Here is a 14823-nt window from a genome sequence, read left to right on the forward strand (position 1 = left end):
GTTTCTAGCCTGGGTTTATCCCTGTTGGGGCCAAACCACTGAATACATGTGAGGAGAGAAGGACCAGACTGCTATTTCAACAGTTTTTTTGGAGTGGGGGAGTCTGTGGAAGGTCCACAGTAGATGCCCACAGTTCTGGAGAAAGAAATGGCATCCTTCGCTGTCTGCTGCCAGTTTTTACCAAAAATGCCCTGGGAACACACCACATTCTAAAAGATGGGAACAACAGCCATTAGGAGGCCCACTGAATATGGTCAGCACTCCTGGGAGGGAAACCAATCTGTTCCTCCCTCACCTTGGTGGGGTGCAAAAATCTGTCCCAGATTCAGTACCTGCAAACTGTGGGGAGTGGGTGGGTAATTTTTGGAGTCATTTTCAGTCCCACTCTCCTCCCAGCACAACCCATTTTGAAAGTTAAATACTGGAATTCAGTCTTGGGCTATATAGGAACTGAGTTTGTTTTACTTAGCATTCTAAACTTCTGCTGTAGTTGTTGGCCTGCTCACCGTGTTGCTTCTCAAGGGACAAGATGGAAGCCTGCTAATTGCAAATGTCCCTCTGTGCCACCAGGAGGCAGACACAGATGACAACCAAGGAACTTTGGACTTTGAAGAGTTCTGCGCCTTCTATAAGATGATGTCGACCCGCCGGGACCTGTATCTTCTCATGCTCACCTACAGCAACCACAAGGACTATTTGGATGTGGATGACCTCAAACGCTTCCTTGACACTGAGCAAAAGGTAAGCATTGGGGGTTCACGCCTCAATCCTTTCTAAGGGTGTGAGAAGGCATTGTTCTGCCTCGCATTCGCTGCATTACAGACCTGATTCCATTCCGCTGCAGTTGGAATGCCAACCAATGCAGAAATAGGGTGAACTGAATTTAAGCATGGGAAAATAAGAAACTGAAATCGACAGGTTTGTCGATGCCTAGGCATGACCCTGCCCAAACTTATGTGTTGTTGCTTCCCAACTTCTCCCCTGGCAGGAAGGCTGGGATTTGGGTGGGAAGCTTGTGCAATGGAAGCAAGTAGCATCATGGCTTCCTTTAACCTTAAGAAAAGGGACAGGCTGGTCACCACCCTTCCGAAAGAGATTTCACATTTTCTGCTACAAAGTGAGCTTTGCAACGCCTGCTCCATTCTTCTCAGTGTGATTTTTGCCTCCATTAAAATACATATTGAACACCAAAGTCACCTATGAAGAGAAGGTCACCCCTGAAGATCTGGGAACTTGTCCAAGCATTTGCAGAAAAACATATAAATCATCTTGAGGGGTTTCTTGGGGGGGGGGGAAACCCTCCACAAACAAATCCTTCCAAATATTGATAGTCCCCAATAACGGCATGGATGTTTGAGGGAGGAATAAGGAATAACTTGGTTTCTTCAGGACCATGTAGCTTGTTCATTGAAATAAGAATAAAGCATACCAACTGTAGTCCTCTTCTCTTGCAAATAAGACAAATACCACTGTCCTACTCTCACCATGAATCCATGCCCACAAATTCCTGACGATGAAATACTTCTCTTTGGATGGCCTTCTGTTCAGCTTGGTGTGGGCAGGCTAACACTGGGGCAAATGGAGGACTGACCCACAACCTCAGTGCTGACTTTGGAATATAAAGCTTTATACAACTAGGGACCAGGATACCTAAAAGATAGTCTCGCCCCTTATATAACCAAATCCATCACTACTCTCCGCAGAGGAGGGCCTTCTGCAGATGCCTTCTCACCAGGGAATACAGGAGAATATAGAATTCAGAATTTTACTGCTGTGGTACCTACTCTTTGTAATTGCTCCCGTTTAATATTAGACAGGTTCCATCTCTACTTGTCTTTTTAGCACTTGCTGAAGACCTTCCTTTCCCAACAAGTCTTCTAAGTAGAGGTCTTACCGCATCAGCATTGGAATTGTTTTAAAGATGTTCTATGGTTGGTTTGAGTTTTTTCAATGGCTTGTGTGTTTGCTGCCCTGTGCTCCTTTGAGAAGAAGGCAGGATAGAAATTTAATAACTAAATACAATCATTATAGCTTACTTTTTGTGGGCTGCAGTCCACTTCATCAGTTAGTTACAGGTGTACATTTATACCATATGGCATGGATTGTAAACAGTGAGATCAGAGGAAGTTTTGTGGTTACCCAAATTCTGGGTATTTGCCCTCAAAGACCAAAAAAATAATAATAAAAATAATAATAATAAAAGAGTTCAGATTTTTAGTTTGGGCAGACTTCACCACACTCAGCAGTCTTCTCCAGAAGAGCTTTCATTCTGGACTGGAACCTAATGGCAAGTATGCTTCTTCTTAATGCTCTCATAAAAACCCAAATACATTTGCCAGCTTTTAATCCTGGCATTTAAAGGCACTTTTTGATAATAAACCACTGAGTACCACCTAGCAGATCTGGCTTGCAGTTATTTATGCATTGCCAATTAAATGGCAGTCAACTAACATCACAGCTCTCTGTTGTAACGTTTGCACCGCACTATCAAATTTACGATTTTGTTTTCTGCATTACAAGAACTAAAAAACTAAAAAAAATATAAGCAAGGACTTACACTTTTCTGCATTGCCGCATTTATATCTAGGCATGGCTGGATACTGATGAAAGGTGCCAGATCTTGTTTTCTAATGTTTGTGCAAAGCTCTCATAAAAAGCAAATAAACCTGCTGCTGTTTTTGCCTCTGGCAAAAATTAAGTGGCATATTCCCCTACACAAAACCTTCCCTAGGCTTCTTGTGCCAGGTAAGTGCATAAATATGATTTCAATAGGAAGAATATTGGGTCTTTTGCTGCTTTATTGTAACATTTAGATTGGAGGCTGCGAATTCATTAACTTTGCATTGGTCTAAAAGCCAGGGGGTTTCCCCTCTCTAAACATGCACAGAACAATTCCAGCAAATTATCCATCTGAATTTAATAGTGGTGCCGGAAAATACTTCTTCTGCCCTACCTGCTGTAATTAATCTGAGCAACTTGCTTAACCCCAAGATTTACATTTAAATGCCTGGAAACTGTGAAGCAATTATAGGCTTTCTCCAGCTAAGTTCTGTGCAGAGTAGAAATGAATGAACCTTATGCACGCATATCGATTAACTTCAAAGGGTCTTCTCTGAAAAGGACTGGAGTTGGATGCAACTGTGTGATAGCAGTGCCTCTGAGCATGTCTAGAAATCCTTTCTCCCACCACTGAATATACAGAGCTGAACCTGGCTTCAAAAGTCGAGCAGTGGAATCTCTCTCCCCCCACCCCAATAATCCAGGTTTTCTGCCATTCCACTGTGGTGCATTAGTGCCCTGTGTTGGGCAGTGGGGACACCTTGCTGTGAGTTTTCTTCTCCACTCTCTTCCTAAAGAACTCTCCATCTGCTTTTTCATGGTCTGTTGGAGATTCTAAATGTGTCCTTTGGTCAGATGATAATCTTGTATTTGTGACTGCTGCCCTTCTAAACAAGTTAGCATTGGTTTCCGTGTCACTGGGCTATTGATCCCCCTAATGCTGAGAAGGGAGGGGGAATCGAATCTCGCTGCATGTTTGGGTCTGTGTAGATACCGTATTTTTTGCTCTATAAGACTCACTTTTTCCCTCCCAAAAAGTATGGGGAAATGCATGTGCGTCTTATGGAGCGAATACAGGCTGTGCAGCTATCCCAGAAGCCAGAATAGCAAGAGGGATCACTGTGCAGCGATCCCTCTTGCTGTTCTGGCTTCTGAGATTCAGAATATGTTTTTTCTTGTTTTCCTCCTCCAAAAAGTAGGTGCGTCTTATGGTCTGGTGCGTCTTATAGAGCGAAAAATACGGTAATCATCAGGAGATACACCAGGTGCTTTTACTTCCTGCTTTCCACCTTTCTGGGGGACGGGCCCACTGAGTTTCTGCAGTCATGTGTGAACTAGTACAAAATGTCCCCCAGCCCTCTTTCCTTCCTTTAACCCCCCCATTTGGGTCCGATGAGTTATTGACTTTGTTCTGCTCACCCCACTCTTCCTCACCCCCCCTCTTCTCTTTCTTGCTCCCCCTTCTCAGCCTCTCCACTGTGCCTCTTCCCCCACACCACATATTTTCACATCTAAAGCCTACAGAAATGCATAGGCAAATATATAAATGGTAGGGCCGGCCTAATGCATTTTGGCAGCTGAGGCGAACCACAAAATAGCAGCCCCCCCTTCCCCATCAGGGAAGAAGTGATAAGTGAAGCAACAACATCAGCAACAATGGCTGGTGCCCATTGTGACTAGCAGGGCAGGAGGCAAGATGGCTAACTGTAGGCGGAGCCAGAGCCAATGGCTGGTGGAACCAACTAGCTCTTGCTCTGTGCTCATCCTCCTTCCTGCTAAGTTCTGCAAAAGCAACACTGGCAGTCAGTGAGGAGGAGGTTGGCATCTGGTGCCATCACCTGGACTGGCTGTAAGGAGAAAGGCAGATAGAGGTTGGCTGAGAACCGAGTGAGTTTGGTGGAGCAGAGACACACCTGTCCTAATGAACCTGTGTGTCCCTAGGCTGTACCACATCAGACCGCAGCTGGTGTTGTACATTACTGACTATCCTTCCAATCTGCCAAAATACAGGTGGGTGCCTGTTCCTTGGTTTGAATTGGTACCAGAGGACCCAGGCATACAGAATCACAAATTGTCTATCCTTGATGCATAATATTTTTAAAAGCACTTTCAGTACACAGTTTCCTAAGGACGTCTTACCCTACCACCTAACAGACTCTGCCTGGGTTATTTTTCTGGAGATTTCCAACTCTTCCTCTTGCTTTGTGTCCAAGAACATCTGCCACACGGACTAAATTTATTGACAAGCCAAAACTGGTCCATGTCATCTTGCCATAGGAGCTGTCTGTCACCAGGACAGGGCAATCAGCATTGTGTTACTTTCTGCCCCTGGGCACTAAGGCGCCACTTGGGATGGAAGTGGCCTAGAAAACCATGTTTTGCGTTCTGTGGAGGACAGCCTGGCAGTCATTGACGGGATCGTAGCTTTCACCCTATCAAAGCTGACATTGATTGGCAGAAATGGGAATCTCACTGGCCGGTTGGAAAAGAGGCAATGGGGGGGGGGAGAGATGTCGCACACAGCTAGAAAACCATCCAGTTGCAGAACTACTCAGAGAAAGGGAGATTTGTTAAATGGAAGGATTTGTTGGCAATCTCTTATTTTGTGCACAACAGCAGCAGCAAAAAACAACAACCTTCCTTTTTGTTCTTAGATGATTAATGTGACCAAGGATCATTGCCTGGAGATTATCAATCAATTTGAACCATGTCCAGAGAACAAGGAACAAGGAGCTCTTGGAATTGACGGTAAGATTTCAGTTGCTTTTATAGGGAGAACTGAGCAATGTTACTGAATAAATGGCTTAAGTGGATCCTGGCCGGGATCATTTCCCACAAAGAATGGACGTTCCCTTCTACCCTTGTACCTGCTGTGTTTTCCCTTTCTGTTAGTATTTTCAGGGTGATGCTGTTGTCATTCATTTCTCATCTGCCCTTTCCGTAATGTACAAACCCAAGGTGGGACCAAGATCCTAGCAATGTTAAGAATAATTAGCTAACTAAAGAAGAAATCTTGTAAACAAAAAGCACTGCGTGGTTTGAAAACATCGGGGCACCTGAAATGCTTCCCCTGCCAAACACAAAAATTTTCATCTTCTTTTGGAAGGTCTCAAAAATTAAAGTGAGCTGAATGAAGCTCTTGAGGGGCTTCAACAGGAAAAGGGGTCTGATATTTGTAGCAACAGACTAATCTCTGAAGGTGGGGACACTTGACGACAGCTGTAAAAGCATTGGTGGTTTTTGACAAAGGTCTGTTGTTTTATTTCTGTATTGCATTTATACCCTATCTTCTGCTCACTATATTATCCTCACAAGAGCCCTGCAAGGTAGGTTAGGCTGAGAGATAGTGACACTAACAGTGAGCTTCATGACTGAGTAGGGTCTGCACCCTGGTCTCCCAGGTCTTTTCCCAACACACACTCCTTGCTAAACCACACTTGACTAGATGAACAAAGGATTCAGCTGTTATACTCACAAGTAGGTAGAGCATGTGCATAGGGATGAATGTGCTAGCTCTGGCCCCAATTCCCACCCCCATTGTTCTCCCTGCAGAGTTGGGGTATCCCCCGCCCCCAAATTGTTAAAATATCAATAGCAATTCTGTTAGATTAGAATAATATCCCAGTTTGGGGACATTGAATTTCCCTGCAGTATGGAAATATGGGAAATTGTGTAGCCCCAAAGAATAGACTTATTCCCAGTATTCTGGATTCTGGTCCTAATCAAAAACAGATCTTTAAAAAGCTAAAACAAAATACATTATGGATGAGTTGGCAGGAAGAGCAGAAGGTATCTGAATCCTATTTCAAGCTGATCAGGAAAGGGGGCGGGAATGGGCACCCAGTCCAAAGTCCTCAAATTCAGACTCCAACCCACTGCGGCATCAGACAGTTATCTGAATGGGAAGCCTCAGCACAAATCTTCCTGTGTGTTTGCCTTTGAACTCAACCACTCTGCCTGCTCTCTCTGCCTCCAGCTCAGTCCACACAGCATGTGTGTGGGAAGTTTTTCTTCTTAGGAAGTACTCTAAGATGCTATCACTTAGCTTCTCTCAAAGCAAGGTTGCAAACTCTAGCTTCCTTAGGCTAGTAGAACCCATCAAAGTTATTTTTGAGCTGGTGGGGAGTCGACAATACTTGCGAATTGGGTCACTTTTTGACTAGTAATATTTCTGACAACATATTTCTATGGCACACAAAAACACACACCTCTGAATGGCACAGGATAATTTGTTCCTGGAATGTCCCATTAATAGAACACAGATCTTCCCTCCCAGAATGAGGAATGGGTTGATTCTGCCCTCCCTAGTTCTCTGTTACTGTTTCACAGAGGTTTTTAACCTTTTTGAGTCTGTGGCTCCCTTGACCAGCTACATTCTTTCTGCGGCACCCCTGTAGGGTTCAGGAGCCCAGTTATGTCACCCCTTGCCTGCAGAGTGGACAGCCCCTTACCCCTTTTCAAACACCCTCCCTTGTGGAGTGTTCCCTCAGCCTTCTCTCTTTCCCCCTCTCCTTGGGAGTCCTCTGGGCAGCCACTGCTGCCTCCCCTGGTCTCCAAGCTGCCCCCTCCTGCCCCAAAGAGAGTTGCCTCCTCACACTGCCCCACAGGGGCCTGGGAAGCACCCCCGGCCAGTCTCAGAGGCACCATTCACTTGTAGCTGCAGGGCTTCTGCAACAAACAGCTGTGCAAGCCTTTGGGAGGCAGAGACATGAGAAAGCATCAGAAGAAAGGAGGGAGGGAGAGAGAGGCCAGTGTTGCCTACTGCACCCCTGACCATCATTCAGGGCGCCCCTGGGTGCCCTGGCACGCTGGTTGAAAACCACTGTTGTAGCAAGATCAAAACTGATCTTGTTCGGCTAACCTGTATTTGCTCAAACGGTACTTTCTGTTTGCTGCAAGATGTATTTGTCATTTGTGAGCCAATTCCTTTGCCTGCTGTCTCAGTGCTGTAGTGTCGATATTATTAGCTTTGGGAATAATGGTCATTAATGGATTTATCTGAACATCTTGTCAAGCTCAAAGCAAATAATTCTGCTGGATAGCCAGCTCGGGTGGTGAGCGCCGACAGACTTGGGGGCCCAGCTGGCTTCCTTGAGAAACCAAGAGAGGAAGGTATCGGAACCCATCCTAAGCTTTTCTGAAGTAGAAAAATATATTTTTAAAGAAAGGGTAAGGGGCAGGGTCCCCCCCCCAGCTGGAACTCAGTTCTGGCACTTCTCGTATGGGTGCCATTGCCATTCTAAGAGAACACGGGAGGCACTCATGTTGAGTTCCAGCATCCCTTTTTCTAGAAAAATAACACTAGTGAAGAGTAAGGGTGGGCAAAAACAGCTAAATGAATATTGAGTATGCTGAGCATCATTTGGGAAAGAGACCAGGCCCAGACGGGGGGGGGGGGGCATATGGACCACTTGGCCCAGGCCTCCGATTCCAAAGGGGGCCTCGGTCAGCATATTCACAATATTCACAAATTATTTATATACTTACTTATTTATAAGACTTCAGTTATCCGCAGGGTAAAAAAAAAAGGGGGGCACATTATCTACCTGGCCTGGGCCTCTGCCTGGCTCTGCAAGGCCCTGAAAGAGACACAAAAGATGAAGGGAAGCCAGATGGAAATGATTAGCCTGAAGTAAAGTGGCAGTTGTCTGAATGGATCCCTGAACAGGAGCACTCCTGCTAGGATGGGGAAGGAGAACCTCAGGTCCAGGGGCCAGTTGTGCCCCCCCCCGACCCTTGGGACTCTCCCTAGGCCACAACCCTTCTCCTTGAGTCACACTCCTCACCAGTCTTGCTTTGCACTTTCCTAGAGTGGTTTTGCCTGACTGATATGTGTTCTTGAACTCTAATCATGCCCATTGCTTGCTTGGATGGAGGGGAGAGGAGGGGTGTGCAGGAGTTTGTGTCATAATCCGCCTGGTGTACATTAGCCGCATGCATTGTTCCAGCCACTTCTGTCTCTGTCCTTGTCCACCACTGGCAAGTGACCCCCGGGAAGCTTGTCCAAAAGGAGTGTGACCCCATCTCTGTGCTAGGAGGTGAGGCTACAACTGTGTGTTTTGTTGACGTTCTCATTTGTTTGCTCTGTTAGGCATTTAACCACGGAAGTTTCTTCCATCAGTTTGGAATGGAAGTGGGACTACTTAACAATGAAGTGGAACTTTTTGCATAGTTTTCCAAATATGTGATACTAGATAAATTGGCAAATTTAAATGAAAGAAAAGGGTATGGATCCAGATGGTGCTGGACTCCAGTTCCCATCAGCCCCAGGCATCCTGACCAATGGTCAGAGATGATGGGAGTTGTAGTCCAATGAAAGAAACTAGGAATTGGAGAGGCTGTGTCAGTCTCTGAACTAAATTTATGATTGACAACAGCCAAGAAGTTGAATGTTAAGAGGTCATTTTTGCAGGGGGCAGGGAGCACTAGATGACAAGAAGTATCTGGAAGTGGTGCCTGTATGTGTTATGTTTAGATGTGTGCTGTGAGGTTGAAATAAGCAAATTTCCCCCTTCACTTTACAGGAAAGGATAAAGAATTGTGTGCGGCCTCCATCCCCATTCTGTAAAATGCTGAGGTTTAGATATGGAAACCTCTGATTAATTATCTATTTTGTTACTTTATTTTATTCCACTTGCTTATCTAAAGCATTTTATCCCACTCTTCAGCCCAAAGAGGCTTCCAGGGCAGGCTGACATATGATAAGTAGTAGCAAGACTTACAGTTGCAAAGGCATGGCACAAAAGGAAAAGGGAATGGAGAGGGAGGAGGAAAAACAAAACCAGGCACCGGTTTTTAAAGTTACATAGTAGCATGGTTATTGTTCGTGTGGAAGAGGAAATGGAGGAGGAAGAACACTTCTACTGTAAATGAGCAGTCTGACCAATGCAGGTTTAAGGCTTATGCATGGAAAATGCCGATTGTTGTAAATAATCAAAGTAAAGCTGTCACTTTAACAAGCAGACATAAAATATTGATGGGGTGTGGGAGCAAATATTACTGCAACGCCATCAGATGTGCATTCCTCGACCTTTTATTTTATGATATGTGTTCTGACATGTGAGCAATATCTCCCCACGTTGTCACCAACTCCTGCAAACATCCAGCTTTTTCTCAGGAACTGCCACATTCTTTAAAGTATTGATTTCATGCAACTGGATTAAGTCAGAGTCAGACTTGAAAAATGATCGTGCCTTGTTTATACAGAGAAGAAGTCAGAGAAGGGGGTGATAAATGAAAGCTGTGGGTCCAAAGCTGGCCAATCCCTTCCTGCCCCTCTACACCCAGCCTGGAAGCCAAGGGAACTTGAATTGGCCCCAAAATTCCCCCCTTCTTCCTTCTGGGGGTGTCTGATAATATTGCCACACTGATAGATATACAGGACGTGTGCCCACCAACCATTTAAAGTGAGTTTAAAAATCACATGACTTTGCCCAAAGGATCAGGGGAACTATTTCTGGGTTAGCGGAGTCTGTAACCTGAAGCGTATGTAACCTGAAGCATATGTAACCTGAGGTACCACTGTATCCCTCTTCCCACCCCTGCACCCCACTCTAGTTTTCAATTTATTTCCAGTGGGAAAGCTGAGAAGCAGAGCTCCCTCCATTGGCCAGACCCATCGTACGTCTTCTCCTTCTACTGTCATCTGGGGGGCAGCCACTCCATTGGGCTGCCTCAGTGGGAGAGATAGGAAGGTTCATTCCATCATCTTGGTGCCAAAGTTTTGGTTTTCTTCTTCCCTCCTTGTTCCTTTTGTGCTGTGTGTATGTGTGTTTTAAAAAAGATTGTAAGCCTGCAGGTTTGTTCTGATTGTATGTAAGCTTGCTCTGGGAGCATTTTAAGCTGAAGAGTGGATTACAAATGTTCAAATTATGTAAAATAAACACTTTCCCCTCCCAACGCTGAACATTCCATAGCTACTGAGCATGCACAAGGGTGCTTATTAGGTTGCTGTTATTTATTTTCCTGGTGTGTGTGCGCCCTTTTACAAGTTTTCGTTTCAATATATTTTTTGTACATCTACAATCCTCATGGTTTCTCTCCTAGCGTGACAATACCTCTTTCTGGTTCCTCTGGGTGAAGTTACAACTTTTATAAGCTTAGCAAGGTTGTGTTAATCTGCCCAGAGCCAGATCTACCTGTATATGAGGCAGTACATATTGTTGATTATTTAGTTTAATGTTATACAGTAAATATTTTTTGAGAGGGGTTGCAAGGTGGCCATGCATCAAGCAGAGGAAAATCCTCTGTTTGAAGGGCTGGCCAGTCCTTGAACCCTAAGAAGGAAGAGCAGGAGAGGGTGTTAAGTGACCCATCCACAATTAAGCACCTTGGACAGCAACTGATCAGGCACCCAGGTCAGCTGGTTGTAGTCTTCTGCACCATGGTGAGATGTATTGCATTTATATTTAAATTACAGTGATTATATATACATTTGAACCTCTCTATAAAAATTACCAGGTGCACATTTCATATAAAGTGGCATTTTCTTTTGCTGTTTTGGGTGTTGATGTGTAAGTGGCTATCTTAATCATTGTTGGCCGTTCTGATTATGGCAAGGGGCAAGGGTGTATAACAAGGCACTGGTTTCCATTCTGACCTGTGTTTACGAACTGAACATAACCTACATTCTTTTCGATGTAAAGGAAACATCAAAACAATGTAAAAACTAAAGGTCATTTATTAGCTATCGTTTGCAGACTGAAACAGCAACCATGGTGTGAACAAATGCCGATTGTGTGTGCTTGACTGATTTCTATTCGTGATCAGAGATGAACATGTGAACCGTGGCAATTTCGGCTTCCTTTATTGGATACCTCCAACATCCCTAGCTAAGGGTGGAGCAAGAGAAGGGAAAGCCTTGCCTTGAGGAATGGGTGACAGAAAGCAGAAGGCTCTTTTTGACACAGGAGACATCCTGCAAGGCATTGTCTTGCCTGCATATGATGCACACAGCATCAATTCCTGCCAGGAATCTTGATCTATAAACCGTATGGTCCCTGGCTAGGGAAAGACACTCTGTATGTGTCAAGAAATCATTTGAGTCAAGGAAACACATGGGAGGGTTCATCTGCATGAGGAGCTGTTCAGTGGCATAGCGTGGGTTGTCAGCACCCGGGGCAAGGCATGTAATTTGCACCCCCTAACCCGTAGATTTGCGCCCCCTAACCTGTGGATTTGCGCCCCTAACCCTAACCCCCAGATGTTGCGCCCGGTGCGGCCGCCCCCCTGCACCCCCCACGCTACGCCACTGAAACTGTTTGCTGCTTGTTGCCCCCTTCCTTCTTCCCCAAGGAAAGGACTGTCCGGGAGAAGAGTGGAACACCAATAAATTTGATTTTCCTAGTGTTTTAGTATTCGGTGCCTGTTTTGAGCATTTGATTTGATTGCTAAAAAACAAAACTTCTTAAATTTCAGGATGAGATTAAATGAGACTCATATATCCTTAATGATAACAGAAACCATGAAACCTAAAGCTCAGCTGCTAAATAAGCTCAATGTACTGGTATTGGTGACATGCCTGAAGACAGGCACGCACACACACACAAACTTCAGACATCCAAGTTGAATAGCTTTGCTCTTCAAGCTCGGTTGCTAGGAAGTCTGTAGCAACAAAAATTGACAAAGCTGTCACACAGCCCAAGAGCAGACACAAAGTCAAAACAGCAAAATGCTGTTGGGGGAAGATTAGAAAATATATAAACCAAGTAGAACGGGTGAGACACAGAAGGTGCAGATCACCCAGCTGAAAGAGAAAAGCCAACAGCAAATCGTTAGGAGGACCCAATGAAAGGTTTTTAAAATCTTAAGCCTGGTTTTCCCATGGGTCTGAGAAACCACATTGGGGGCTGGGGGTGGGGAGCTTTCAACGTGTGTAACTGGTCTGGAGAGGATTTGCTCGACTGAAATCTGCATCTGTCGCCCCAGGTGGGACTGTTTGTTTGAAAGGTTGCTGAATGAGCCGAGGGAAAGTTTCAGTTGCTAAAAGCAGACCTGAGTTACTTTCCTCCATCTCATAAGTAGCCTTTCTTATCCCAGCTCAGTTCTCGAGGCAGGCTTTCACAGCTTAATTAATTCTCCATGGACCTGGCTAGCTCAAATGTCAGGGAATGTGCAGAAGGTGTGTTTGATCATACAGATTATTTTTGTAAACAGAATGCTTGATCTTCCCTTAATATAGAGCATTTTGGTTACTTTGCCTGTGACGCACCTGGCCCTAGCAGAATAACCTCCATGTGTGGGACAGAGCCAGGTCTAAACTCCTGTGGGAAAATGTGGGAGCCCTTTGGGCAAAGGATTGATTCCGCACCCCCAGTTCCCTGCTGATTGAAGAAAGGAACTTGCAGGGTCTTAAAACTGCAGTGAATCAGGAAAATGAAAATGCAGTGGTTAGTGCAATGGATTTTGGGGGGTGTTATCACCCTAGGAAGCAGGCTCATGCTGTCAGAGGAGGTATCTGAAGATAAAGGAAGGGGAACCACTTCTATGGGTGGGGAAGCCTTGTGGGCCAACAATGCATTCACCTGCATGACCTGTGGCAGTAGCCCTCGCAACTTGCAATACTGAAGATGCCTCCTTGGAACTTTTGACAGCTCAAGGGGCACCACTTTCCTATCCCTTCACATCTAGACCGAGCAAGAGACTCTCCAGCCCCACCATAGCCAGGACTTGAGGAATATGGCATGGGCCCTTTAAAAGTCCCAAGAGTCTTCCTCAGAGGGGGGTGGAGCCAGAAACACCAACCTACATCAGCCCTCATGGGCCTCTAGACCAGGCATCCCTGACCTGCAGTCCTCCAGATATTTTGGTGTAGAACTCCCATGATCCCTAGCTAACAGGACCAGTGGTCAGGGATGATGGGAATGGTAGACCAAAACATCTGGAGGGCCGAAGGTTGGGGATGCCTGCTCTAGACCAGTGTTTCCCAACCTTGTGCCTCCAGCTGTTTTTGAACTACAACACCCATCATCCCTGACTAGCAAGACCAGTGGCAAGGGATGATGGGAATTGTAGTCCAAAAACATCTGGAGGCACAAGGTTGGGAAACACTGCTCTAGACCACTGCTGAAGCAACATCCTAGCTTGCTCCTGTTGTGTGTTTGGCATCCATCATCGCTTTCACTGGCTCCACAGTGAGCTGACCATGGTGCTGCTTCTCCATTTCTTGGACTGTTTACGAGCTTCATCCTTTGCAGTCTAGAATAAGGTACTATCTGGGATGAATTCCCTTGGGGAATATGGGGGAGATTCAGTCCCTACAGGAAAGCATGCAGACTAATTCTTAGATTGGAGGGGACGGGACACAACCATTTCTCAAAGAGTTAGAAGGAAATTGAGAGAGGCATTGCTTCCCATGGTGTATATGCACATTTGCTTGTTGTGCCATTAGCTCTCATCAAACAGGGTTTTCAGGTTTGGGGAAACAGTACCAACAAAGTGTGCTTTAGCTAAGTTACTAGCAGAATGCATGCATATCCAATATATGGGTTATCTCTCAACCTAGCACTGTTCAACTCTTTGGGAGGGACCCCCCCCCCAATGAATCTCCAAATTAATCTGCTCAGCATAGGTGTCAACTCCCTGGGTGCCCAAGCACCCACAAAATTGCCCATGAAGGAGCTGGGCACCCACAAATTTCAACCCATGGTTGTGGGGCCAAGGTAGCACTTCTCCTGCTCCGATTAATTTATGGATGCCCTGTGGGTGTCACCTTAATTAATTTGGGCTGTTCCCCCTTCAAATAATAATAAGAATCAGAGTGTGGTGCATTTGTGCAAAATTAGTTTAAAGTACCTTGTAAGGAATGCATTGATCCTAAATGTCTGATTCCCCCCCCCCTACCCCCCACCTAAAGCAAGCAGTTTTCTAGAGAAATTATCTCTGAGATTGCCGGCTAATTTTCAGACAGAGCTGCTCAGAGAAAATATTATTTTACCTTCCATGATTTTTTAAAAAGAGTATCATCTAATCATAGAATAATAAGAATCATCTAGTCTATAATTTTAATTGTGTTTTATTGATTGAGGTTTGTAAACCATCCTGGGATCTATTTTGACAAAGATCAGTTTAAAGGTACATGTAAAGGGACCCCTGATCATTAGGCCCAGTCGTGGCCGACTCTGGGGTTACAGTGCTCATCTCGCTTTATTGGCTGAGGGAGCCGCCGTACAGCTTCCTGGTCATGTGGCCACCATGACTAAACCGCTTCTGGTGAACCAGAGCAACGCACGGAAACGCCGTTTACCTTCCCACTGGAGTGGTACC

The 14823-nt window shown here is 45.3% G+C and overlaps 1 protein-coding gene across 1 annotated transcript in view; it reads left to right on the plus strand.

Annotated features, from left to right (window-relative positions):
- PLCH2 (phospholipase C eta 2) overlaps positions 1-14823 on the plus strand; it is a 119231-nt gene that overhangs the window by 23368 nt on the left and 81040 nt on the right. Inside the window, exons 5-6 of the mRNA XM_081923950.1 lie at positions 571-741; positions 5214-5307. Coding sequence (XP_081780076.1) covers positions 571-741; positions 5214-5307 — 265 coding nt within the window. The remainder of the gene's footprint in view (positions 1-570; positions 742-5213; positions 5308-14823) is intronic.

Source organism: Podarcis melisellensis (assembly GCF_964234715.1).
Source record: "Podarcis melisellensis genome assembly, chromosome: 8".
In the NCBI taxonomy this organism is placed as follows: domain Eukaryota; kingdom Metazoa; phylum Chordata; class Lepidosauria; order Squamata; family Lacertidae; genus Podarcis; species Podarcis melisellensis.